The sequence below is a fragment of the Mixophyes fleayi genome, chromosome 3 (genome assembly GCF_038048845.1).
Source record: "Mixophyes fleayi isolate aMixFle1 chromosome 3, aMixFle1.hap1, whole genome shotgun sequence".
NCBI lineage: Eukaryota > Metazoa > Chordata > Amphibia > Anura > Limnodynastidae > Mixophyes > Mixophyes fleayi.
The window spans coordinates 107,131,442-107,159,237 of record NC_134404.1 but is presented as its reverse complement, the minus strand read 5'-3'; the positions used below and the strand labels follow the sequence as shown (position 1 = coordinate 107,159,237).

General features: G+C 39.1%; 1 protein-coding gene across 3 annotated transcripts in view; it reads left to right on the top strand.

The window, feature by feature from the left end:
- PLD1 (phospholipase D1) overlaps positions 1–27,796 on the top strand; it is a 166,375-nt gene that overhangs the window by 85,725 nt on the left and 52,854 nt on the right. For all 3 annotated transcript variants that reach the window (XM_075202132.1, XM_075202133.1, XM_075202131.1), the window contains 7 exons: positions 18,750–18,933; positions 21,728–21,864; positions 22,877–23,022; positions 23,097–23,202; positions 25,013–25,078; positions 26,106–26,164; positions 27,414–27,506. In XM_075202132.1, the coding sequence (XP_075058233.1) occupies positions 18,780–18,933; positions 21,728–21,864; positions 22,877–23,022; positions 23,097–23,202; positions 25,013–25,078; positions 26,106–26,164; positions 27,414–27,506 (761 nt within the window). In that variant the 5' untranslated portion in view covers positions 18,750–18,779. The remainder of the gene's footprint in view (positions 1–18,749; positions 18,934–21,727; positions 21,865–22,876; positions 23,023–23,096; positions 23,203–25,012; positions 25,079–26,105; positions 26,165–27,413; positions 27,507–27,796) is intronic.

Sequence of the window (27,796 nt, the reverse complement as noted above, 5' to 3'; positions counted from 1 at the left end):
CGCACTGAATTTTAACAGGAAAATAAAAACTGTAAGAGATTGGGCAATGTTAATTGTTGTGCTGGACTTTAATACTCAGTACATATTGTGATAACTAGAGCTGATGTACGATTGTAGTAAAACGTGTCAATTGTCTTGATATTTTCAGATGCCAACTATACCGCACTTGGCTTGCCAATATCGCACTCAGCTTGCCAATACTGCAGTTGGCTTGAAACACAAGAGTTAAATTTGCAGAGCTCTCAAGGTCTGGCATAGGCCCAGATATGGTCACAGCTGCAATATATTAGAGCATTTGTGGCTGGAACCCAAACATACAGTTTCTTTAATAAGAAATTGGATTGGTTAGAATTCCCAAAACCTATGAGTCTCAGAAATTTAATCAAAGCTTTAATCAAAGCCGAAAGTACTGTCTAGTAATTACTTATTCAAATAAGACAAGTTTTGATCTAGATTTACCCTTGAAAACAATATTTTGTTGTAGCTAATAGGTAAATGGATCTAAATAATGATCGTTCTAGATATCATATGCTTCTACAGTCTTCAGAATCCTGGGGATGGGAGTTGTGGTGGGGTGCACCAAGTCGGATTTCATTGTAAGTGATGCATTCTGATTCATTGCACCCATGAGTCAATAGTCTGCTCCTTTCTCCCACATATGTATCACTTGCTTAATCTTAGAAAAAGTGTTAGAAAGCAATAAAATGATTGGTTTACTTCAAGATTGTTCTCAGTGGAATGGCAAATCTTGGAAGTGTGAATGTTTTTATTGAGTAATAAACTAAAGTAAATGTCAGGCCCAAGTTGTATCTATGGTGAATTTTTAATCTCTCTATCGACAACTTCCTTAACAGGGAATAATGTTTCATCCTGTTTAAATTAATTAAATGTTAGGGTTCATCCACATGAGCAGGTTCTCAAGCTGTATTCTAAACGGAACTCAACTTGGGAAAACCATTGGGAGATAGCGCTCCATACCTATCTGGTGCCTGTGCTTCACACAATGTTAGGTAACCCTATATCACTGCTGTCCATGTGAAACCAACCAACTCTATGCTGCGCTATTTCCACTGCGGTTTAAAGCGGAATGCTACTCAAGAAATTGCTTGTGCAGGCAAACCCTTACAGTTAATGGATATTTTATTATGACATAAATAATGTGTCTGTCCAAAATGTTGGTTGTTAGATTTTTATTTTTAAAGAATCACTTAAAAAAAATGTTAAAAGTTTTGCAGCCGGCTACCACGACAACTGGGATGGATGAGGCACCAATAGGCTACTGACGTAGCAGTTATGGATGGTGAAACAGGAAGGATGCAGTGCCCAAGTTCAACTAGTGATGGTTACTGAACAGTATAGTGAGCCAAAAAGTAATTGTGAATGCTGCAATTCCAATGTTTGCCCAGAACTGATGTGGCAGTATAGAGCAGCACAAACAAGTGCTGATATAACCTGAGAAAGGAAAAGCAAAAAGGAAAGAGTAGGGCCAGTAATGTCCAGGCACAGCAGGAGATAGTACCAGCCAGATGACATGACAATGGAATACCAGCCAGGGAGATAGATAACTGGCAGTGTGTAGACTCTGTTCAGAATCCAGAGAACCAAATAAACAGCAGGCTTTACTCCAAATAGCCTAATGCATGAGGATAATTTGTTTACAGTCCAGTCTTCACGGAAAGCTTCAGCCAGATAAGCTGTTAGGAGCTCCTGCTGCAGTGCACAACATCCTACACGGGGAATGTTCTCACTAGTAACGCCCCTCTAGTGCTGTGAGCATAAGTACTCCTTTGGTATTGCAAACTGGTGGTGGGCGTTGCCTTGGTTTTTCACTCACACCCTTTGGGTGGTTCCAAGCTATTCTGTCTTGTGATTGGATGAATGCTCACTGTGCCCGGCTTGATTTTGTTTACATATGTCGTTTTTACAATCCAAGTAAATCTCAACTTACTTCCAATTAGGTTGTGGCTCTCAGATTACCCTTTATATAGTTTTTCAAGCAGATTTATTAAGAATTTAATATATTAATCTATTAGTTTGTTAGTTTGCTAATTTATTCTGTGGTGAGTCTTAATCTATATTAATACTGTAATGTTTGCTTGTATTAAGAACATGCTTTCTTGTATTAGCAATATTAATTATTTTGGACGGTTTTCGGTGTTATACACCTTGTTTATACCTGACCAACCTTATGCCCTTTTGTTATATTTGCTTTGGAATATTTTCCTTTTTATTGTCTCCTTTTTGCATGGATGGATTTACTTTTGGCTGGCGACCATTGTTATCATTAATTTGAATTTTGCTGAGTGATACATTGTTTTTATTTAGTCAATTTGAATACACTATTGTGACTGGATCACTTACAAGTAACTTATGGTATAAATGTATTTAAAGTAAATAGCGCAGGGCACTTATTTTTATAATTGCACATGCACTTATTTTTGATATTGTGTATATTTTGATATAGGAAATCTTTATTTCTGAGACCAGGGGACTAAATTTGTGTTTTCTGTTTAACCTTGCTAAAGGAAATGCTTATTTCTGATGTAAATATCTGATACAATGAGCCTTTGTTTAGAAAGCCTTTTGTATATCTTGGTGTAAGGAAATGCCTTGTTTGGGTTTTATACCTTTCTTTGGAAATGTGTATTCTGCAACTGTTGGAAGAAAGCACCATGTTAATTAGACCTTTTGATGTGAGTGTACAATACTCCTTAAGAAAAGGGAAGGTGTAATTAGAGTTGCTGCATCTAAAAACAAGATTCATGACATTACAGTATTTCTAGAATTTCACAGATAAGTGTCAATATTGTTAGCTTTGTAATACATGTAAATCCATGTTTAGGTAAACACATTGCATCTTGATTCTAAAAATAGCCTGTGTCCAAATCTGTATAGAAAGCACTGTCTTGTCCACTGAAATGTATCATTCTGATGTTCCATCTGACCTGACCACTGATACCTTTAATCAGTGGAACATTCTTTGTCAGGGCACCTGAGCGAAATAAATCATCACTCTTTGTTTCAAGACCCTGCTTGACAACTTCTTCAATATTGCTGTAATCCTGTGATCTACAGATTAGACCCTAAATCTAATCCACTCTTCGACTGTTTCTGAGGTTTGGACCCAGCTATCCAGTACCACCGCTCTCTGCCACTACCCAGCAGCTTTGGCCAGTGTGATAGGCCAGGGGGATCCATCCACAGCACCCTGATCTATAGTAAGAGGTCAGGGCCCAAGTGTACCAGCACGGAAGTACACTAGCAGTGACAGTTACCCAGGAGGAACGTGGTTCTGGGCGCCATAAAGGAGCCCAGTGGTGGCAGCGGGCTCCTCCTAATGCGGCAGAAGGGGCGTATTCAGAATAACGACATGGGACGGAGGCAAAGTAAGCCTAGCCTGTTCCCAGCAACAGAAGAAAGTGGCATAGGCGGTCCATCCTGTCACAACTATATACAGATTATATTATATATAATTGTTTTTTCTATAGGTATGATTTTTTAAACTTTAAACATATTGCCGTTTTAAATTTTGCCTGCAAAGTCGCTGTATATCGTTGATTTGAAGAAATTGGACTTAAAAGACGTGAATCGGGTGTACTCATGCCCGAATTCAACAAGGAGCGGATGTGAAGATACGTGCGTTGATGAATACAGGTGTTGGTCTGCTCTGCTCTACTAGACAGGACACTGCAGGATACGTTCAATACATATGAGGAATATAAACTGACAAAAGAATGCACAGAAAATTTAAAAAACTGTTTAATTAATGTTCCATGGGGTCATTAATGACAAAATATAAAAAAAAAATATTTTTCTATGAAGTACATTTATCATGTTGCACTTAATGTCTACTGTACTTAAAATACATTTTACTGTTGCTCCTGACTGCAAACTCATGTCCTAGCATACATACACAGCCGTCATCACTAGTAGTTGTCAGTTAGACTAGACCTATAGCTGGAGCAAGAGATACAGCTAAAATACAAGAATATTTGAGATGTCCAGAGCTTGAGTCGGACGCTGCTGCGTGCGCTGGAGATTGGCACGCCCTTACTGTACATTGACTACAGGCATACGCCCCTTCCCCGCCCCATTCCCTCCCCTAAATCGTAGGCTGTAGTATGTGTCCTTTGCACTCACAGGTGAGCTGGACTATGCTGCATTCTGTGGCCTATGGTCCAGTTTTGGGCATTATACACACAAAATGACCGTTTATGTCGCTTAATGAATCAGGCCCGGAGAGTGCTGTTCAATACATGTATTTGTTTTTGTTACCATTTGGAGGAGTTTATTGAGCACCCCACTAATTGGAAGCTGTGAGCAACTGTTTTTAATGTGTGCATTTGTGTTAAATGTAATGTTAATTTCAGAAGCAAATATATGGGACCCCCCCTCTAGAAATACTGCCCCTGGAACACTATAACCACCAAGGTCTGAGTGACATAGCTGACACCACTGTAAGAGCTGCCCCCAGGTGACTGCCATTACTAGAAGAACACAGACTATTCTGCACAACCGTACCACAAGAAGACACAAGAGCATTGCTTGGGAGAGCAGTTACCTGCTCTTCCTAATAGTTAGTCTCTGCTTTGCACTGATCATTTTCCAGAGTTAGTGACGTAAACTAGACAACGCCAAGGGCTAGATTTACTAAGCTGCGGGTTTGAAAAAGTGGGAATGTTGCCTATAGCAACTAATCAGATTCTAGCTATCATTTTGTAGAAGGTACTAAATAAATGAAAGCTAGAATCTGATTGGTTGCTATAGGCAACATCCCCACTTTTTCAAACCCGCAGCTTAGTAAATCTAGCCCCAAGTCTGTTGTAAGAAATTTTCCACTTTGTTTAACTGGCTAGTTAGATGGCTCATATCATAAAGAATATAGTTGTTTTGATCATTCTGCATATTGTGTAGAAGATGCTAGTTGACAGATATATTTATCCTTCTTTAATTTCCATATTATTTTCTTATCATACTTCTTGTTTCCTTACAGGTCACACATAGGTAAATTATGTTTACATTCTGAACTATCAGTTTGGTTGTCTGCTGATGTAGTTTTATATCGTATAATAATATAATACATTATTTTTAAAAGTGCTTTACATTTCACATTAGTTAAAGTGTAACCAAGGAAGCCATGCATAAAGGCATACAAACATCAGCAAAAGACTGGGGGCAAAATTGTTACGGGGAGAGGTAAAAACGGAAAAGAATAGTTGTTCTCCAAAGTTAAAAGAAAACATGTATGAAACATGTTGTAACATTTTAATCTTGACATAGTCCCATGGTACAGTCTGAAGACAGTAAGTCACCCTTGGGCGGGCGCATGAGGATAGGAGGGTAAGCAAGGATGGCAGCAGATGCTGGCATGACATTTCCCTTCCCCTTCGCATCTTCACCCTCAGCAGTGCTCATTTACGCCTCCATTAAATAGTCAAGTGGAAATATGGTATTATGCTTTACAGTGCTAATTCTGCTTTGATCATATGTTTTATGTGCTTATTGTGGATTGATCCTTATGCTGGAACTTTGTATTGTTTTAGGTTTTTTTTCCTTTTTGTATTGTTTTGAAATATAAATAAAAATATTTGATTAAAAAAATAGCCAAGTGGAGCTGACTTTTGAAAACACAGGAACATAGACATTGGTAGTGGGAGTGGGTGAAGAAGCCTGATTTAAAATTAAGACTGAGTTAACATTTTAGGCTGGCGAGAAGGCAAGGGGGAACTATGAGCCTAGGGTGGGCTGAGCCATCAGACCCCGATGGAAGCTCTTCCATAGAACTGTATTGTGGAACTATGGATAGCATTCAGTGGGGTCCGGTGAATTATTTCAGACTGTGGTTTTATTAGGAGGAGGCTGACCAAAAGTGGACTGTATAAAAAATACTGCATGTTATATAGTAACACTTGAATAAGATTTGGATATATAACATATTCTTCTTTTTAGTAACATTTATTTATATAGGGCCAGCACACTCTGCAATGATTTACAGATTGGAACAAAGACAGTAATAAAACAAGACAGGTTATTAACAAACGGATAGAGAGGTCAGAGGGCCTTGATTGCAAGTTTACAATCTATAGGAAACTAAGAGTTTGATACTCGAGGTTACATGGCACACAGTGCATATTGGTCCCGAGAGATTACAATGCCGAAAATGCCCATTGAGGCTATGTGATCCAGTCACACAACAGTGTTGGTTTGGGTCAGAAGGTTATTTGTGTATAAAAAGAGAATAAATGGATGTTTGAGTGAGTTGTGTATTAAAAAATATGGATATCTGTGGTAAAGAGAATCAAAATGTAACTGCTTTAATTTTATACATATCAAACTATTTGTTTCCCTGTTTTATGTTTGACTTGATAAATAGCTTCTCATAGAGGGTGATGTTTATTTAGCTCAATGTTTAATCATTTTATTGATAAATGGTCCACCTGTACCCAGGCATGTCAGCCCGTGCATTGTACGGCGGCAGCAGATATCAATATCCTGTTAATGTTTTTTTATTTTTATTCAAGATAACATTGTTAAGACTTTATTTTAAAATTGGTTATAAAAGCAGCTTTTTTTAATAAATCTTGTATTGTCATCTTGTGTTTATTCTTTGGAAATAACTCAGCAGCAACAGGGTCATATCAACAGATAAACTTTTAGTTTAGCCACTTATTAAGAAAAATAAGTTTTGTATAAATGTACAGTTGTCGTGTGTGTGAGCTGAGCTGATTTCTGGAGATTGCATTGTTCTGTATACACAGTCTAGAACTGATAACATATATATTAAACTTACTTAAACCAAAGTTTGGGAAATATAAACCATGGGTGGCCAAATTAGCCGATCTGCCTATTCAGATCGAGATCTCATGGGTGCCCAGTGGCGGATCCAGGGGGGGGGTGATTGTGTTTAAAACACAATCACAGCAGCCAGGCAGCACATTGTCACTGCTGAGCGGACCTGCACATATTGTGCAGCCGCCGGCAGCCTTGAAGTCAAAAAGGGGGCGGGGCCTAAATCACCCGGGGTAGGATACTTTTCTAGATCCGCCCCTGTGGGTGCCTGTTATTGACTGGTGGTATTTCCAAGAATTCATGCTAGTTTTGGGGCCATACAAATTATATTTGCCCATTATCACCTTTGGTTCTGCTCCTTGCTCGGACCAAGTTTATTTGAAGTATCCAATTAAACCAATAAAATCGATCCAGGTATATTGATAAAATGGTAGACTTTCTTTTATGTCATTCTTGAAAAACCTTTTCTAATAACATAAGTAATAAAAATAAAATATACAAAACTAGAGAATATATAAACAAGCAATGCATACATGGAAGAGTGTAGTGATAGGAGAAAGGCAAATTTGGCTTAATATATTGTGATTTCCTCCAATGCATACTGGCATATTTCAAAGGCAAAATCAACACCATCAAGTCAAGAAATATCCCCAGACCCTTAGCAGTGCACAGGGTAGATGGAAACATAGCCATGGGCTCCCTACTGCTCAGGCCCCTCCTTCTTTACTGTCCAGCGGTACTTGAATCCTGGAGACAGGTCACATAATTAATCTGAATGCAGTAGCTACAGCTCACAGAGCTGGAGGACTCAAATCAGTTCAGCCCAGTTTGACAGAGTAGAACAGAAGTCTTTTAAAATTTACTGGAATCAGCACTCTCTGACTAAAAACTATAATATAGAGCACATTTTTTTTATGAATCGCTGGTAGTGTTACACAAAAATCAATTTAGTAATAATAATTTTAAAATGACTATACCCAAGCAATAGAGACTCCTATCAATCATAAATTCATGTCATTTTAAAATAGGTCTGTCAAATCCATAATGACTCGTCAATCATATAAGCAGTCATAAGCTACATCAATGATCTCTATAAAGTCCATGGTCAATAATTCAATGTTACAAAGCACTAAAAGTCAAATGTGCAAAAGTTCTGATTAACGAACCCGATCAATGAGCATATGAAATTGTGTCAGATAACAAATGGCTGTGATGAAGTACCTTTAGCAGAGGAATTCTGCAGCTGCTGAAATCCGAAGCTTGTTAAAGACTCTTTTTCCAAAAATCCGATAATCTGCTCAGATATGTCGCTCCCACTATGTGATACTAGTGTGGTGGGATATAAGATGGGAGATTTCTATAGGGAAGTTGAGACTAGGTGTAAATAAAGCAATGATGTTTGTTTTCCCAAAATTTCTAATGAACCGATTCCAGAATCAAACATTCCACCTATTCAACCCAGATTTATATAACAGGCTAGTTGTATTTTACCAAAACTGTATACAAACCTTACACTTATTCCATTATTTAATCTACATTGTATTAATGTCATATCCATTTTTCTGTAAGATTCATGCACAATTGTCTTTGGTTTATGGGCAATTGCTTATGGGCTTTAGGTCATGGGCAGGGCCGGATTAACCATAGGGCTAACTGGGCTAAAGCCCAGGGGCCTCGGGCATCCAGGGGGCCCTTGAAACTGCTCAGCAGCAGTATTGATCGGTCGGGGGCGCCCCCGGCAGATCAGTGCTGCTGAGCAGTTTCACTGCGGTCCTTCCTCTGCGCGCTGTAGTCTCCTTACTTAGAAGATCTCGTGAGTCTTACTCTCACGAGATCTCCTCAGTAAAGAGCGTACAGCGCGCCGGAGAAGGAGATAAGTGCCAGGGGGTGGGGGGGGGGGGGGGGGGCGGCTCGGATCACAGGGGGGGCCCTCACGGGGGAATGGAGGCCCCCTTAGCCCAGGGGCCTCCATTCCCTTAATCCGGCCCTGGTCATGGGTCACAACTTCTAGGACAATTGCTTGGCAATTGACAGCAGATTTTTGCCCTCTTTTCCAACCTGTGCCCCCAGTCTCTTCCTTGTTCCTGCCTGGTTTCCTTAGTATGCTCTTTAATCCTTTACTAACCCCGGATATTCTGCCAAATTCTAACTGGCCTGCTAGTAACTGTTTCAATTTGCAATGACTAATTGCACCCATTAACAATTAACACCCTAATTTATAAACAGCTGCACTGCAGTTATCTTGCGGGGAGTTATCTGTGTATGCTTAGTGTCATGTATATAATATTCTAAATGATTTTATTGGTCTACTCAATAAACTTATTACTCACTATGAGTTTGTATAAAATTGGTCTTGATTCATTGGGAAGATAACAACTATTTTGCTACAACACATGATAAACATCTGAAATTTATGTAAAGACAAAACTTATTTGAAACTGTAACATTCTAAAGTTTCATAGTTTAAGGTTTCTGAGAACACAGAAAATTGAAAGCCCGGCCTTTGGCATTCAGTTCCACTAAATAAACAAATAGTAAGAAATTGTAAAAACATAAATGAAAATATTTATAACAAAACTAAAATAAATATTTAAAAAATATGCACCATTGGAAAAAAATATATTCTAAGAATAAAGCATTTTCTCTATTTTCTCAAGTACCACATATCAGGATGGCATTTTTTTCTATTAATGCCATCCTGATATGCGGTACTTGTTGCAACCCAATCCTTGTTAAATAGACTTCTCTATGATTTGCATGGGGAAGCTGTTGCCTGTGAGACCCAGCAAATGTTATTGCCAGTGGGGGTTAACGCCAGTGATGTGCAGTGACCCCATGATGTATAGGACAAAGACCTGGAAGTATTTCCTGAATATCATATTTGTCCAATTGTGTTTTCTAGCATCAGGTGTTGTATTGATAGTTGTACATCTGTAATGTCATGCTCACCCAGAACAGAGCTCAACCTTGTTTTCTCAGTCTGCCTTTATCTCTCCGAAGCTTTCTGTTGGCTTGTTTTGTTTGTTCAGTGCAAAGGTTAAATGGTTGTCTTTGGAAGCAGTGATATTTTCTTGTGTTATTGATCTAACTCCCCATGAGACCTTATCAGAAGCTGAATGTCAATTGGTTTTATTAGTGCTACAAGAGCCGCTCCTCTCTTTTACCTGGAACAAACATTGCTTTTCATAAGAGAATAGCATTGTAAATGAACTTTCTGGGACCTGAAGATGACAATATGGAATAATGCTCAGCTATTAGATTGAATTAATTTAGTTTTGGAAGGGGTAGGATATAACCTATATTTAATGTCTATTCATATTTCTGCAGCAGTAATACCACTTGCTGCACAATGTGTCTTAATCCATCTCTCTTAAGTTCTATTTGTGATAAGTAAATAGAGGAGATCCCTGAGCTTTATGAAGAAACACAGGAACAGTGCATACAAGGACTATCAATTATACCACTTTCATACTGCCGCCCCGGCAACATCCCGGGTTTTTCAAGCCGGGTTTTTGTCGGGGCTCGGAGCGTCCCAGCTCAGAAACACCATTCATACTGCACCTCGGACCCGGGAATTTCCCGGGTTGACCCCATTCATACTGCACAAGTCTGTGCCCTGGCAATTTGTGGGAGTCATCACCAGAGCAGTTTTCATTGGCTGAAAAATTTGACCTCACTTGTTTGAATGTACCACACAAATGTAAAAGTAAAAAAAAAATGTTTATTTCACATATTGTATTTTGTTTTGTACATATTTCCTCATATGTCTCTTCACAGAAATATAAAATGACACAATACAAAAGTGCTTACTTGCATGTAGAAAAATAAATAAATATATATACACAAGTAGTAAACAGAAGACACAAATGTGCCCAAACAGTAAGTGCAAATTTGCTTTTCACGTAATATGTGAAGCTAACGGCGTGTTTCCAGATCACACGTAACATACATGATAACAATTAACTGTTAAACATTTGTCCATAAAACATGATTATTACAATTGCCGATATTGTGGCATTTCTGGTTGTGGAGTGGTTTGGTTACCAGGTGGGTATTCTATGTTGGGGTTACCCATAGGTTGAGCATGTTGTGTATTCTGTACCGGGTTTGGAGGGTTATTGTTGCCTAACATGGGTTGCCCCCGCTGGTACATAGGATAATGTCCGTCATAATAGTAAGGACTTGGAGGAGGTGCTTGCACCCGTGAGAGGAGTCTGTCCATGAATCCCATAATACACTCACAATTTTCGCGTAACACGCGTTCCTGCATGTTCATGATTTGCATGAGGAAAGAGTCCTGGAGATCCCGCTCATTGTCCATGAAACGCTGCAGTTGTATATTCTCGTGTTCCCTCATGTTGCTCTCCATCTCCCGCAGTTGATCCATCATGACAGTTGTCATTGTTTTAGTTGCTTGCTCCATTTTGTTGGGCCTTTTGCGTTTTTTAGGAACGTTGTAAACTGTGCGTAGAAAAAAACACAGTAAAACATACATTAGAATATATAATGTGGCAGAACAAAAAAGCAGTGTTGTAAGCTGATATGTGCTTGAGGCCTCCTCCCTCTTGCCCAGTAGTTTTGCACTGCAACATATGCGTAGAGATGTTTTAATACTTTGGAGTGTATTATATTTGTCTTTTGGGCTTTTTGTTGATATAGTTCTCTTTTTTAAGTTATGTAGATATATTGGTATTTGGTTTGCATTTATGTTGATATACTTCTCTTTTTTTGCCAGTTATGTTCAAACATTTTTTTTTTTTTTAAAGTTATGTAGATATATTTATTGGTATTTGGCTTGCATTTCTGTTGATATAGTTCTCTGTTTTTGGCAGTTATGTTTATACAGTTATTTTTTTTTTTGCCAATTATGTAGATATATTGGTATGTATATATAGTTGGTTATTATGTGATATTATTAAAGATACTTACTGTTGGAGCGTAAACTGGGACCTGGCGTAGACTTTGACACCGGCACTGGTTCTGGTTGCATTTCTTGCGAAGTTTCTGCAACGACTTGCGCAGCAGGGAATGGCTGTGAATCGTTCAGTTCGTCCCAAGAAATGTTGGTGTCATCTGTTGTGTCTTCTATAGAATCTTCTATTATTACCGTTGCGGCCTCGCTTGTCTGTGTGCTCTCTGGTGGTGTTGGTATAGCCGCATCCACATTGCTAGAAAATGACAGTGCAATTGGATTTGTCAGAGGAGAATGTCCAAAGACCATATTGCACTGGTCATAAAAGGGCCAGTCCATTCTTGCAGCGCCACTTTTGCGTCTGTTGTGGTCATGGACTTTAGTGTACTGCTTCCTCAGGGACTTCAATTTGTTCAGGACTTGTTGCTGTGTCCTCTTTATGCCACGTTGTGTGAGTATTTTGGCGATGTTGTAGTACACTGTGGCATCTTTCACAGTTCCAGTCACTTGCCTTCGAATTTCTTCCTCCCCTCTGACATTCAGCAGCTCACGCACCTCTTCCTCCATCCAGTGTGTCATAATTGCTGTTAATACACACTTTTTCCAGTGAAATAAAAGCAATTTTCTCCAACACACTCCGATTCTGCTTCAGCTTGCACTCCACTCTCCACCATTTCTCCTAAACTCCTTCTTGAATCTTCCACGGGCACCCACCGATGACATCATCCTCCAGAGACAGGCAGACAGCCAATCAGCTTGTTTTCTGTGCAACCCGGGTTGAAAAACCCGGGTTGCACCATTCATAGTGCAGGCAACCCGGGTCCGACCCGGGAATTACCCCTCGATAAATCCCGGGTTTTTAGACCCGGGATTTTTTACTTGTACCATTCATACTGCACCAAGACCCGGGTCGTTTGAGCTCACCCCGGCAAAAACCCGGGATTTTGGTGCAGTATGAATGGGGTATTAGAGATAGAAGTCAATCCAGCAAGAGGGTGCAATTTTGCACCTTGGCAAAACCATGTTGCACTCCAGGGGGAGGGGTGAATTAAAAAATATGCAGCGTTTAGAGTTGGGTGTAGGGTGCATACTAGCTCAACTCTACAGGGTATATTTACTAAACTGCGGGTTTGGAAAATTAAGATATTGTCTATAGCAATCAGATTCTAGCTGTCATTTTGCAGAATTTACTAAATAAGTGACAGCCAGAATCTGATTGGTTACTATAGGCAACATCTCCACTTTTTCAAACTCGCAGTTTAGTAATTCTAGCCCTAAATCTCAGTATAGAAACACAGCCAGTATTTTCTCTGCAAGCAAAACAAATTGTGTTTGCACACCTTGCATCGTAACATGATTTATCAGGTGCAAATTTGCACTCTTATGTGGACTCGTTCCTAACTGTAAATAAGGCCCAATATATTTATCAAAGCTGCTGACATTATTGCAAGAGGGAAAAACAGGACTTGTTCCGCTCTCCCCCCTCCCTGCTCCATCACTCGCTTTAGTAAAGCGTTGGTCTGCACTGTACCGCCATCTCCCGATAGAGATCAGTGATCCCTATGTAAACATGCTATGATCCCTATGGAAAGAATTATGTGCATATAACTCATATTAAAATAAAACCAAGAAAGCAATGTTTACACAAAGTAATGCTGGTTTCAGTTCCTGTCCTCCCCTGACGATATGCATCAGTCAATGGATTAAGTCATATTTTTTTTCACAGAATAGCCCACATTAATGTGTGGATAAGTATAAATAGTATAAAGACAGAAGTCTACTTCAGAAATCTACCAATGTCAGCTAAATGTGTAGCCTGAAGCTAACAAACAAAAGGGCTGAGCTCCCCCTTCTTGTAAGACCACATGCCGTTTTATATATGAATCTCACATGACATAAATAACACATTGGACCTCATTTAGAGTCGGACGCAAATTCCTTTTTAGGCGCATCCAACAAAAAAACACTATCACGTATGTGCAGAAAGCACCATATCCGCCTGCATCTTGGACGCAATTAACACTTGTGACAGCTTGCGGCTCACTACTAAGAGAAAGGGAGGAACGCGGAATTGTGAAGGCGTGACCATGTAAGTAAATCCTAGTCGCAGTGAGGCACAGACACAATACACGTCAAAACAGGGCTAAAGCTGTGCGGCAGGAATTAGGTGGCGCAAGCGTTAGCTAGCTGCAGGAACTGCTCGATAGGGTATTAAGAGTGGGACGCAACTGGGTTTGCTTGCCACTCGTAATACCCTACCAAGCTGCGGCACACTCCCACTCCTACACTTCTTAAACGGACTTTGCGTCCGACTCTAAATGAGGTCCAATATGGGTAGATAGATTGTTTGATAATCTTATCACCAGAGAGATAGGTCTGTGATTACAAGCTTTACAATTATTGATATAGCATATGATAATCAGTAAAGATTACTGTAGAATGCTATGCGATCACTGAGATAAATGGTCACACCATAACAACACATTCCATACACTGCTTTTTATATAAGACACTGGGATACTATAGCCTCTTATTTTATTATAAGGAATGGGTCAGAAATAACCAAGCCTCAGCTGCTTTTGAGTTTACAGTTGTCAGGTACAAATCTCTATAGCATTTTTATACCCAATGGAAACCCATTCATAACCAACAGTAACCTGAAAAATATACCAGGTGTAATAAAATGTAGGATCAAGGTACTGTAATCCTTAGTGTGTAGAGTAAGGGCAATAGACTCCTGGCTACAGACTATCTCCAGGGCTGTGTACACCTCACTGAGTAACAGGAAGGTGTGACCTAGGTCACTTTTCTTTATGTATCATGCAGTGCCGTTACTAGACATTTTAGTGTCCTGGGCGAGACAGGGCACTGGGAGTGACATTGACTAGTGGGCGTGGCCAACCTAATGTGGGGGTTCTGTTAAACATATTTGCAACTCAACTGCATAATATATATATATATATATATATATATATATATATATATATATATATATATATATATATATATATATATATTTTACACATATATACACACGGTGGTGGGATTCAAATTAACAATCGGTTCTCTGCCCTAATGACCATTTTAAGTATGCAAAATATATAGCGGAAGGTATTCTAATATTTCATGCACTTAATACTCCAATAAGAACAGTAAAAGTGTCTGTCTGTGTCTGTCTGTGTGTGTGTGTGTGTTAGGGAATTTAGACTGTAAGCTCCAATGGGGCAGGGACTGATGTGAGTGAGTTCTCTGTACAGCACTGTGGAATTAGTGGCGCTATATAAATAAATGGTAATAATAATAATAATATAATTTTTGCCCCTCAAAACATGCTGCCTACCTTTGCTGCCCCTTGCTCCGCTCCTTCACTTACCTTTTCTATCGGCTTCTTTCTTCTCTTTTCATCCCATCTTGTCGTCGACTTCTCTCTGCGCCGCTCCTCACTGACGTCACAGGCGATATTCAGTGCGGGCAGAGCGGGTGCCAGCACCGCAGAGAGGGGTTTGTTTTTTGTTTTTTTTCAAGGAAGATATATATATATATATATATATATATATATATATATATATATATATATATATATACAGAGAGAGAGAGAGATATCCAAGGAAAAGGAAAAGAAAGGGTCCTTTTACTTATTCACTTTTCACGCCGGTTATTTTGTAGCAGCGTTTTGTGTGTCCGTAAAAAGCAGCTGATATCTGGTGTTTATATCATTAAAATCTGGGATCTGCTCTTCGCTGGCACATCAGCAATTTCTAAATCCTGTAACTCTCATGAACGCTACTTTAATGTTTTAAGCCAGGTCCATTGAGATGAATGTAAATCCCTCTGACCTGTCTCACACAAGCAATAACGAGCTGTTGAAAGATGTATCAAATCAGTGTTTTCCTTACAAGAAAAAAACTCTTGAAATCTCCAAACGTTTTCAAACATTTGTAAGCAGCATTTAAAATGCAACCTTATGGACGCCAATTGAAGGCACTGTAGGTCTAAGTTAAAGAAACCTGTCAAACTTTGTTATTTTCTGAGATATAGCAAATAGTTAAAATGTATTGAACATTACAATTGTTCTGACCATTTAAATTTCACTGAAGATATATTGCTTTGTTTGCTAAAGTTATTATAGTTATGTACTACCAGCAGATGTAGCTTCATCTTTTGAGATGCAGTTATATTGATAAACTATAATACACACCTCGGACTAGATTTACTAAGCTGCGGGTTTGAAAAAGTGGGGATGTTGCGTATAGCATCCAATCAGATTCTACCTGTCATTCTGTAGAAAGTACTACATAAATGAAAGCTAGAATCTGATTGGTTGCTATAGGCAACATCCCCAATTTTTTAAACCCGCAGCTTAGTAAATCTAGCTCCCAGTGTTTGTACATTTAGTCATGGATATGGGAAGTCTCACAGGTATATCTAGAATGTCACTATGGATCAGGAGGGGGGGGGGAGAGAGGGAGAGAGAGTTTGCGTTCCAAATGCCGAACTTCCTGTCAGTGGAACCGTTCCGCTGCGGAAGTTAATGGCTGTAGATACAGAGCCAAGTAGCGGGCGGCTGCTGCACCCCCTTGGGCTTGCGTCCTAGGCGATGGCACCGCCCACACCTGCCTAGTTACGGCTCTGGTATCATGTAATGTGTTATGGATCACTGCTTTGTGTATATGTCACGTATGGCACTGCGGACCCTTTGTGGCGCCCTATAAATATAATATTTTATTAATAATGGCATAAGTGAACAAGTTTGGAATTCACAAGCAAAATCCATACATAGAAATATCCAAGTTAATCTGACCATGGGTTTTTCTGTTGCTGTTGTTTGCTTTTTGTTGTTGTTGTTTTTTTTTTTATTTGATTAGCATCCCGCACAATCTGTTAGTAGCTTATAAATAAATCATATTTTGGCAAGTCTTTAAAAATTTTTTTAATGTTTTTCTCCCAAATTCATGCGAGCTGTTTTCTTCTCTACATGATGTTGCAGACATATTTAAGGTAGAACTATGTCACAGTATCCAGTGTCTGACTATAAGGGGGAGACTCAGTTCAGCGTGATGTGCCGCGCAGTGCCACTCCATGGTGATGTTTCTAATTTTTCCTCGTACCCCATACAGATGCACAGAGAGCGAAGAGTACGTACAGTAGTAGGTGGCACATCACGGTGATGTTCAGCGGCACATTGTGCTGAATTGAATCTGCCCCTAGGCTACAATTACAATTTTCTCCTAAGCAGGGACATCAGTATAGGTGCAGTAGGTGAGGATAGGGCACTACATCCATCAAACCATGGCAGTTCATGTAATACATCTTAAAACAGAAATTCCACATTGAAGGTTTTTATTTCTTTAAATAGCAAGTTGAGTACCTCTTTAAGCATGCATCTGAGTCATTTTTCTTAGCTCTCATCCTACAAATCCTATCTCTGTGTAGGTCAGACTAGTATAGCTGCCAGTCACACAGACTCAGGGGTATATTTACTAAACTGCAGGTTTGAAAAAGTGGAGATGTTGCCAATACCAACCAATCAGATTCTAGTTCTCATTTATTTACAACATTCTACAAAATTACTTCTAGAATCAGATTGGTTGCTATAGGCAACATCTCCATTTTTTAAACCCGTAGTTTAGTAAATATACCCCTCAGACTCTCAGCATGTCATGTGATGAAGGAGGAGGGGGGGGATTTTACAGTGCACAGAGCAGACAGAGTTCAGAAGGTCATCATGTGCGTTGTGACTGTGGTTGCCATGATACAATGGAATCTGTTCAGAATTATAAATCAATAATACCAAGAAACAAACCAAGGAAAAGTTATAATTACAAAGTTTCTTCTTATAGCCTTCCAGTGATTTATGTAAAGAAAACACAAACTATTTTTTTCATGGGTTGCTGCCTTATCACATATTGGGAGAGATTCATTTAGCCGCCATGTTCCTCAGAATATGGCGGCTGCACATTTTTACCGTTACTACGGTAATTTCACTGCTGATTTCTTGTAAAAATCCTGCGGCTAATTGAATCCGCCCCATTGAGTCCTAAATGCAGCATACAAAACCAGATATCTGTCACTGCGCAGTTGATCTATATTGATGAGTATAAAAAACAGGGCCATTGTAAACGACAAATCATTCAGGGAACAAACTGCAAGACATAAATACTGATACTAAACAGAAAAGTACCCACTCATTCACTGGTTATTGAAGCCCAATGGGTGCAAGAGGAGTCTGAAAATAAAACCAGCACACCTGGGCACGGTAGCCAATAAATTAGACAACTGGTCCTTCATTACATAACCGCTTTTGGTATATATTGTATCTCATTTACTGAAGTGTTTTCTTTATTTCAGCAGCTACTGTCGTTTATTGCACGATACATTTCACTACCCAAATGCATTATAGATAGTAGAAAAACATTAAGGATGGAATTTTGTTTATTGCCCCCTTCCTTTTCTGTGCTGCTGTCCCTTTGGCCAACTGAAATACACATGTCGTTGTATAAAGGTCATTTGAGGCTACCTGGCATCCTGTGATGGTTCTGCACATAGTGTCAGCTGCTTTCATCTTCTATTTTTAATGCAAATTGTTATTTTCAATAGTAAGTCTATATATAATATATCAGTAGCGTGGGGAGAGATAAGAAAAGTGAGGGAGATGGTTGCAGATGGCATCCAAGACCAGGCTTGGGATAATTTGATAACAAAATATCACATTAAAGCAAAACCAGTTACATTAACCTATTAAGATACAGATACACTCCACGCTATACAAAGTTGTAAGGGTAGGCCCACAGACGTTTTCACTGTGGTTAGTTTTTATAGGTCAACAATTGAACTTTTCATAACTGAAACATAGAAGTAGTGAAGTGAGGCATAATAGGAAAGTACACTCATAAGCAGACTGAAAGCTCTATGGAGTTTTCATAAAGCTCTGTTGGTGATTTTTTTTTTCCTGAAATGCTCTCTGAAGACAGGCTATTTAGGAAACAATAAACATTTGTGTCATTTTCATGATGTAAATCTTACTGTTCCATCTCTCACTTTCCAACAGGCCCCTGTGTTAACAGGTTGTTAGTGCACAATGTCGCTGAGGCCATCAAGAAAACTAGATTCTTCTACACTAGAGAAGATTGCCGCAGACATGAGTAATCTGATAGAAAACCTCGACACCAGTGAGCTTCACTTTGATGGGGAAGAAGTGGATGCTGATGTTATAAGTGATTCCAAAGTGAGCGGTGAGTGTGCATAAACTTAAATATAACATGGTGGCTTAGTGGTTAGCACTTCTGCCTCACAGCACCGGGGTCATGAGTTCGATTCCCGACCATGGCCTTATCTGTGTGGAGTTTGTATGTTCTCCCTGTGTTTGCGTGGGTTTCCTCCGGGTGCTCTGGTTTCCTCCAAAACGCTGGTTTATTTAACCTTATTTTTCTATGTACATTTCCTTTAAACTGCCTCAGTTATGTCATTAGTGAATTAATAGGCCGCATTTCATGGATATTGTTCCACCTTCCATAATACTGTGTTATGGTGATTGTATTAAGGGGCCATTTGTCCCAGGATTACACACTCCATATTTGTTATATTTTGAGGATATCATATTCTCACAGGATGATAGCCACAAAAAATGAAAATTGAGAGGGCAGAGAAGACATTTGCCTTGGGCTGTGATCTTCAGACCCACGGGAAGACCTGGTTCCCATATTGCCCAATAGTCCCAACCTTCATGGAACAGTCCTGATTTCTGTTTGGAGAAGTGATATAGAATAGCAGAAAGGGGCGTGGTCTTGCAATAAAGGGGTGTGGTCTGCGTGGGTCAAGGTAATACTAAAATAATCTTTCCCATTCAGGATTACTAGAAAGTATTTTTTGTTATTGTACCTGGAAGAAATACATTGAGAGACACCTGTCATTGTCATGTATGTCCTGGATACATCATATATTTACAGAAAGATGGCATTAATCATTACAATTACAGTCAGGTTTACAGAGCTGAATAACAAAAGTTTTGAAAGATCCCAGACAGGTAGCAAATTTAAGTGACTGAGATTATTCCATAAACAGGGAGCCCAGTAGTAGGAGGCAGAGAGCGTCTACATTCCTTATTGAATGCAGGAACTGTTTGCAGACTTCTGCAGATAGATCCTAGGTGCATAGTGCTGTTCACTGTGTGGGTAAGAAGTCTGATTAGGTAATTGAGTCATTTGGCTTAAAGTATTTGAAGGACAAACAGGCGAAGTGAATTTTATGTCTAGACTCCAGCAACAGCCAGCCTGGATCTAATACCATATCACAATGATGTGATTTGTAGTCACACAGCCAAATAAAATAGCAGATTGAGTTGTCTTGTAAAGAGCTTCCTGGCCATAAGAGTTAGACAGGATTTGTTTCTATAGCTTATGCCAATGCAAATCAAATGAAAGGTTAGGAATAAGAATTATAAAAGTATTTATATTTGGATACTGATATAAGATTAGTGTTGGACTTTTTAATCAGTAGATTATGTGTAATACAGTTTGCAAGTTTAGCCTTTGTCCCAGATGACATTGATACTGTTTTATTATTATTCAAAAACAGTTTGTTTTAAATGATCAAATGTTCCACCTGAGAGAAATCAGACTGCAGGTCAGATGAGCATTGTTTAGGCTTTGCGTATAGAAGACATACTTTCCTACTCTCCCGGAATGTCCGGGAGACTCCCGAATTTTTGGGCGCACTCCCGGACTCCCGAGAGAGCGCAGCAACCCCCCGAATCCTGCCCGCTTCTTGGTGAAGTGGGTGGGGCGGGGCTAATCGCATCATCCTGGCTCGCCCTAATGACACTATAAGCGTGGCCTCGCCCCCAAGACTCGGCCAGCTTTGGAGATCTCCCAGGGAGCTGATCTCCAAAGTTGGCAAGTAACTCCGGAAGTAACTTCTAGAATTGGAGCCAGAGGTTGACATACATCAGGATCCTGATAGATAAGCTTAAAACTATTTTAGTGCATATGTACCAATACCTGAGTGCTGACCTTTTCTCACTGTGTAGGGTGGTGCACAGTATATAACGAGTTTGCAGAATTTAGGAATAGTGCAACAGCCAAATGTCCATGTGACACAATAGGATTTAGTAAGCAGACAATAGGTTTTGTAGCGACTGAGGAGTAGGAACATTGACTGCAACCGGGCCCATAGTGTAGTTCAGTTTGTGCGATATCACCTCCTCTTCACATACTGCAGTAAATATGCGTTTGTGATTATATTTTGATGGGGGAGGTGCTCAGAGAGAGCATCTAAATTCTGGTTAAGGAAATAGTGTACCCCATAAAGACTTTATTGAATGCACTGCCAACCATCATCATCATCATTCATTTATATAGCGTCAACATATTCCGTAGTGCTTTAGCAATCCGTGTAGTGTAATTCTTATTGGTACTGCTACTAGTGGCTTCTGATAGCAACAGGGCACAATTAAATTATTACTGACCCTCCAAACGTTTGCAGGGATTGTTGTGCTATGATGATAGTTGACAGTATTGGGCATTTGCCTAGTGCATGTGTTCTGCAAAAGCCTGTGAGCATGGCGATCTTTAGTAGAGCCAATAAGTTTGCATCTCTTCTACATGGCATCTCTGAAATGGTAAAAGTCAATGGGATCGGAGGTAACACAGGGGAGGTTAGTCCCACTTACTCTGGCTCTGTAGAATGGAGCATTACACACTTTTAAGCACTCTGATTGTAGCTACTTAAAAGAGCCATTGAGATCCGGTATCAAATTTATTCTAAACCAGGGACAGTTATGTAAGTATGCTGGTCCTAGTTATCATTTCATTGTCATACTTGTTTGGATGATCTTGGTTATTTAATTGTTTGCTTTATCTACTTAGTAGGTAATCAGGTTGAATGTTAAAGATTATTGTTTTTCCTGAGCCCTCTATTCTATCTCGCATTTCAAATAACATTTCTGATTTGGATGTCAAGTTTACCTGAAGAATGTGTTTCCCCATTATCAAGATGTTTATTTGTAAAATAATACTGCTTCTTCCTTAGGAGCCTGCATTCCGTTCTCTGCAATTTATAGCACTAAAGGGTTTAAAGAACCCGACCTCCAAACATACTTGACAGGATGTCCTATTAAGGTCAGGGTTCTAGAAGTGGAACGTTTCGCCTCATCGTCTACCTCAAAGGTGAGAACTCCCTCTATTAGTCAATTGAAATAGGCAGTATGTTTTCAGCTGTGTTCATATATATATATATATGAGTCTTAAATAATACATTCTTTTTCGATTTTACAAAATAATAATGGAGTGCAGTGAAAATATGGCAATGGGGTGAAATAATAGCAAGTAAGGTATATAATATCAGCTGTACCAGCAGCAGAAACTCTCATGTATAAACTGCGCACACTGGTTTTTATTCATTCTATAACGAAAGAAATGTTTTAGTCTGTTTATTTGCTAAGTGTGATGTGTAAATTAAGTTAAATAAATGAAACTGGTAGACTAAGTTAAATAAAAGGTTGATGTAACATATATTTCTTATACCAGGAAAGTCTCTAACAATGTAGGACAGACTCACAGATATATGGCAGTGTGCACAAAGAAACTTCTGAAACATTTTCAGATTATGTGGAGCTACTTAAAAAAAAATGCAAGACATTATAGTTCACTATCCATCCCTACTACATAAAACAGTTAGTGTGTTTAGTTCTCCTTACATACATACGTTTTTCCTTACATCAGTGTCATTCAAATTTTTTGATGGTAAGACACGCATCCAACTAATAAACTGATTAGGGCCAAATATATATATTTAAATATATATTTATATATATACCGATAGCAAGTGATAATGATGGACCCATCTGAATTGAGTTCACAGTTATATGGTAAAATTAAATGAACATCCTCTAAATAAGTGCATATAAGATACTGTAAGTTATGTGGATATTACAAGTCACCACGGAGTTATGTGGCCACATAAAAGTTGATTGTTTTTATACAGGAAAAGAAATCCAAGGTGACTTACAGTAGGGGTGCATTATCCTTAATAATTATATGATTAAAGTAATTATAAGCAATGACTTCAGAACTCACTGTTTATACAAATTTAATTTACAGGAATTTCTATATACAGTATATATGAAATCACAACAGTTATTGTTCATTATTGACTTTTGCTTTATGATAATAATTTCAGACAGCGGTTCTGAACATTTACACGATTGAGCTAACCCATGGGGAGTTCACATGGCAAGTCAAGAGGAAGTATAAGCATTTCCAGGATCTGCACAGAGAACTGCTTCGATACAAAGCTTTCATCCGTATCCCTATTCCTACCAGGAGGTATGTGTTCACTCACTGAATGTAACGGCTGAAAGCCAAGGACTAGGATTTAGTCTAATGGTTCTTCTATTTAGTCACACAGTGAGAAGACAGACAGTAAAGAGAGGCGAGGTGAGGTCCATGCCAAATCTACCCCGGAATGCTGAGATTGTCAGAGAAGAGCAGGCGTCCAGTAGAAGGGTAATTATATCACAGGCTATAGGCCGGCTTGTAGCTTGGGGAGAATACATCACTTTGCTGCTTTCATTAGTATGCACAAATTGAAGGCATAGTTTTAACGGTGAAATACCTGCTACACATTACTGGTATAGGCAGACCTTTGTCGATAAAGTCAGAGTGGATTTGGAAATATTAGAATGAATGATTCTGTGGCTAATATCACTAAAGCATCATGGGCAGCACGGTGACGTAGTGGTTGGCACTTCTGCTTTACAGCACTGGGGTCATGAGTTCAATTCTCGACCATGGCCTTATCTGTGTGGAGTTTGTATGTTCTCCCCATGTTTGCGTGGGTTTCCTCCGGGTGCTCCGGTTTCCTCCCACACTCCAAAAACATACTGGTAGGTTAAATGGCTGCTAACAAATTGACCCTAGTGTCTGTATGTGTGTATGTGTGTTAGGGAATTTAGACTGTAAGCTCCAATGGGGCAGCGACTGATGTGAGTGAGTTCTCTGTACAGGGCTGCAGAATTAGTGGCGCTATATAAATAAATGGTGATGATGTGATGATGATAATCATTCCATAGCACTCTGCAGTGTGAATGGGAGGTTTGTAGTAATGCCACACATCTCCAGCTTAGGCATATGTTACAATTCCTGCCCACAATTGGCTGCTAAAATGATTTGATTCTCCTGCTGATGTCTTAATACCTCAAAGCTGCATTACCACCTAATGCTGCAAACAGGTGTCCCCTTTGGTTAGGTTGAGCCTGAGGCTGCTACACGCCGCCATTTATCCTCCGTTTCTCTCACAACTCTGGATGAAAACTGGGGGATGTGAGCGGCTTGTGAATGGTCCACCGCTCACACCCCATCTGCTCACACACACCCCTTCCATTTAATGTTGGTTAACAAACTTAATTTGCCGGTTCTGTGTATAGCAGCTCCTGCAGCTAAGGGGAGGAGCCACATTAGTAAAATATATTCCTACGGGTTAATGAAGCAGTAAAGGAAAAAGGACAGTTTTGTTGGTATTTTTCCACGGCTGCCTCAGGTCCTGACCTTGTTATGTATGTCTTACTTCTTTCTTTGTGACATCAAACTCCTGTTTTTGGCCAGTCCTGTTTTATAGGACATGCACATGTATTAGCATGGCAATGTTGTGTTGATTTTACACGTTATGATGCGTGGAGCTGGCCAGATATGGTCGAAACAGGGCATTCCAAAACAGAATAGGGGATTTCTGCAATAATCGCCTGATTTTCCTCATGAGTGCAAAAAAATAAAAAAATGTTTTACTTTGTGGGATAAAATTCTCCAGTTAACTTTGTGTTGCGGAGACTGCACATATTTAGTGATTGGTGGTGCAGTGCCCATTACTTTCAGTGGAATGTCTGACTCCATCTAGGTACACTTTATTTATAGCTGAAGGACATTATTATACCCATATAAACCAAGGCAAATAAAAACAACAAGAATGAGACAGTGGAAATAAAGGCAGCCCTATGTCTTCTTACTGTTATGAGCTGTTATGACTTAAATGAGGCTCCAAGTATGAACGTTTTAGGAGAAATAAGAAACATTTCAAATGTATTACTGTGAAGATCCAATGTCAATGCTCAGTCTGAGACCAAACACCTGTGCCGGTAGACCATGACAGCGCAGGCTTGAGGTGCTCTCTAGATGACATATAGGTATTCTTAATAAACAAAATGCATTATACCTCTGCGTTTTTCCAGGCCCTGTAGCTGCAGAACTGACCCATCACATCTCATACCAGCAATGTATGTATTCTACGCTCATGCTGAATGTCCTGCTTTTTGTGTTGCAGAAACAACTGGAAGATTACTTAACAGCGCTATTAAAAATGCCGATGTACAGGAATTATCATGCAACAGTAAGTGAAAAATGTATTAATTTTCAATGTCGTTTTGCATTTATAATTCTCTTAGTTGCATTGCTCTTTTTACAGGCTGTCTTTGCATTACTCACTGAGGATGTAAATGCCAAATAATATGAGAATGCGGTCATTGTTAAACCTTCTTACTGTGACTTTCTATGGAACCAAAAATGTATTACTTTGTTAAGCAACATAAACAGCATAACTATCTTAAGTATGTGTCCTGCGTACTGATTAAGAATCATTACACCCACATGTTTTCTTCTATTTTTCTTCTATTTTTTTTTAAATGCCAAACGTAGCTGCAGGTATGTAATAACTGTCATATAACGCAGGTCACACAGGCTGTTTGGAATGTCTGTGCTCTTATCCATGTCATTATTTCATGACTTTTACTTGCAGAGAATTTTTTGTGCAACATTGGTGAAGGTTTTTTTTCTCCAGGTTTCAGACTAAAACTAACATTATCCTGATGGCATTTGTTATTCAAGATAGAACATCACTGTTGCGGCTGTGCCACTGTGAATAATAGTTGCTTTTTAAAAATAAATCAAATGGTTGATCTTTTATTTAAAAGAACATATAATGTGCCCAAACCATAGTTTTCATGAATATCAGTGCCATCTATGCAATAATCTCTGCTGCGCTGGTAATGTTTTTACTTTGGTTGCTGTGGGAAACCAGAGTCAGGAAGGGTGTGGACATGACAAACTCCAGCAGCCTCAAAACCACGCCATGTCTTACCTCATTTTGGTTGACCGTCCTCTTACCAGTGAAAGGTTCATGTAAAGGTACATGTCCATGCTTTGCCTGGTCTGATAGCAACATAGGGAAACAAACTGGGCAGAACTTCGTTAGAAGAACATTACAATAATTCAGGCAGTAAGGTAAGAAAATGTCATCATGAAAACCAATGTTACATAGCTAGTAAGGTTGAGGGAAAAAAAAGATCCATCAAGTTCTGCGTCTCAACTTTGAGTGAGTGTCTCATGTGTAATGTACTTGTGCTGTGTCTGCTCCCCAGAGAGAATTCATTGATGTCAATCAGCTATCTTTTATCCAGGATCTTGGACCGAAGGGCATGTAAGTTGTACATGGTTAGTTTACACAGCTGTTTTCTGCAACATTTTTATGGTTTTCTCGTGGAATTAGGGTGAGATCTACAGAAAATGTTGACTTGGAGGTCTCATTCACTCAGTCTAGCAGAATGGCCGCTCATGACAAATAAAGATTGTTGTCTCCACACTTTGGGCCTGAGTCATTAAGGAGAGCAAGGCAAAAAAGAAGTAAATTTGATCCTGGACAAACCATGTTACAATGCAAGGGGTGCAAGTTAGTTTATTATTTTGCATACAAGTTAAATAATGACTGTTTTTTCATGTAGCACACATAAATACTTGATAGCTTTATTTTTGCACTGAAATGTAAAGTTGATCTAGGACATGCCCTACCCCAACTATAAATCTGTCCGCACATTTTAAATTTATCCTCCCCTCCAATGCAACATGGTTTTGCCAAGGTGAAAAGTTACTCATTTTTTTTTGCTTTGCTCGTCTTAGTGACTCATAGTGACTCAGGCCGTTTGTGCCTTTACATTGAGTGTTGTCTGTCTTGTTATGGAATTACTCACTTGTCATAGGTGTATGTGAATAGTCAATGCCTGGGGTGAACGCAGTAGTAAGATTGCCATCTGTTTACAATAGCCAACTCATTTATAGTATTTTGATTGTGATCCTTTGTCTCTATAAACCTTACATAATTGTCTTGTAAAAATTAGACATATATAAGAATTAACATACATCTGCTAAATCCATATCTAAATCTTGAAAAAATATTTCTACGCTAACTTGGTTCAGGTTGTTTGGTCTTGAAATTTATACAATTATTTGCAGTGCTAAACGTAAGCAAGCTGTTAGTAGTTATTTTATCCAACATCTGCTGTAGCCCAGTCACACAAAGCTCTGTCTCTAAACAGTGAAGAGTGAATGCCATTAATATGTATGTGACTGTCATATCCCTTTATTATAACTGGTAATACCATCTTAGAGTACATGTCTAGGACATCTCATTAGAGCAGCTACATACTAGAGCCTTGTGTGCCTCATTACGGTAGCAGCATGCTAGAACTTTGGGGTATTTCTTAAGAGCAGCAATTTATTAGGACCCATGCTAGAAATGTGGAGTGCCTCTACAGCAACGTGCTAGAACTATCGGGAATCATACTAGGGCCACAACATTCAGAATCATAATCCTTTAACCTCTGAGGGCTTATTCAAAATGTTTGTGTAAACTGTCAAGTTTCAAGTTAATATTCCCATATGTTTTGTTTCAGAGAAGGAATGATCATGAAGAGATCTGGTGGTCACAGAATACCTGGTTTAAATTGTTGTGGACAAGGAAGTGTTTGTTACCGATGGTCAAAGAGGTATTGGAAGAACAACTATGTTTTATTACAGTACTGGACAGAAGTGTGGGGTCATCCCATATGTTATAATTATGTATGAGAACGTTGCAACGGGGTTTTGTTATATTGCATCTGAAATAGGCAGTATATGTGCACTGTAGCCAGGTCTTATGTTGCTTTGCCAGTCTGTATTATATATATATACTGCCTTTTAAAGGAAATGTTAGAGATGGGTAAATCGATTCATCTTATTCTGAAATCCAGATGAATTTGCAAATTGGTACAGATTCACCCCAAATTCCCTGAATAAT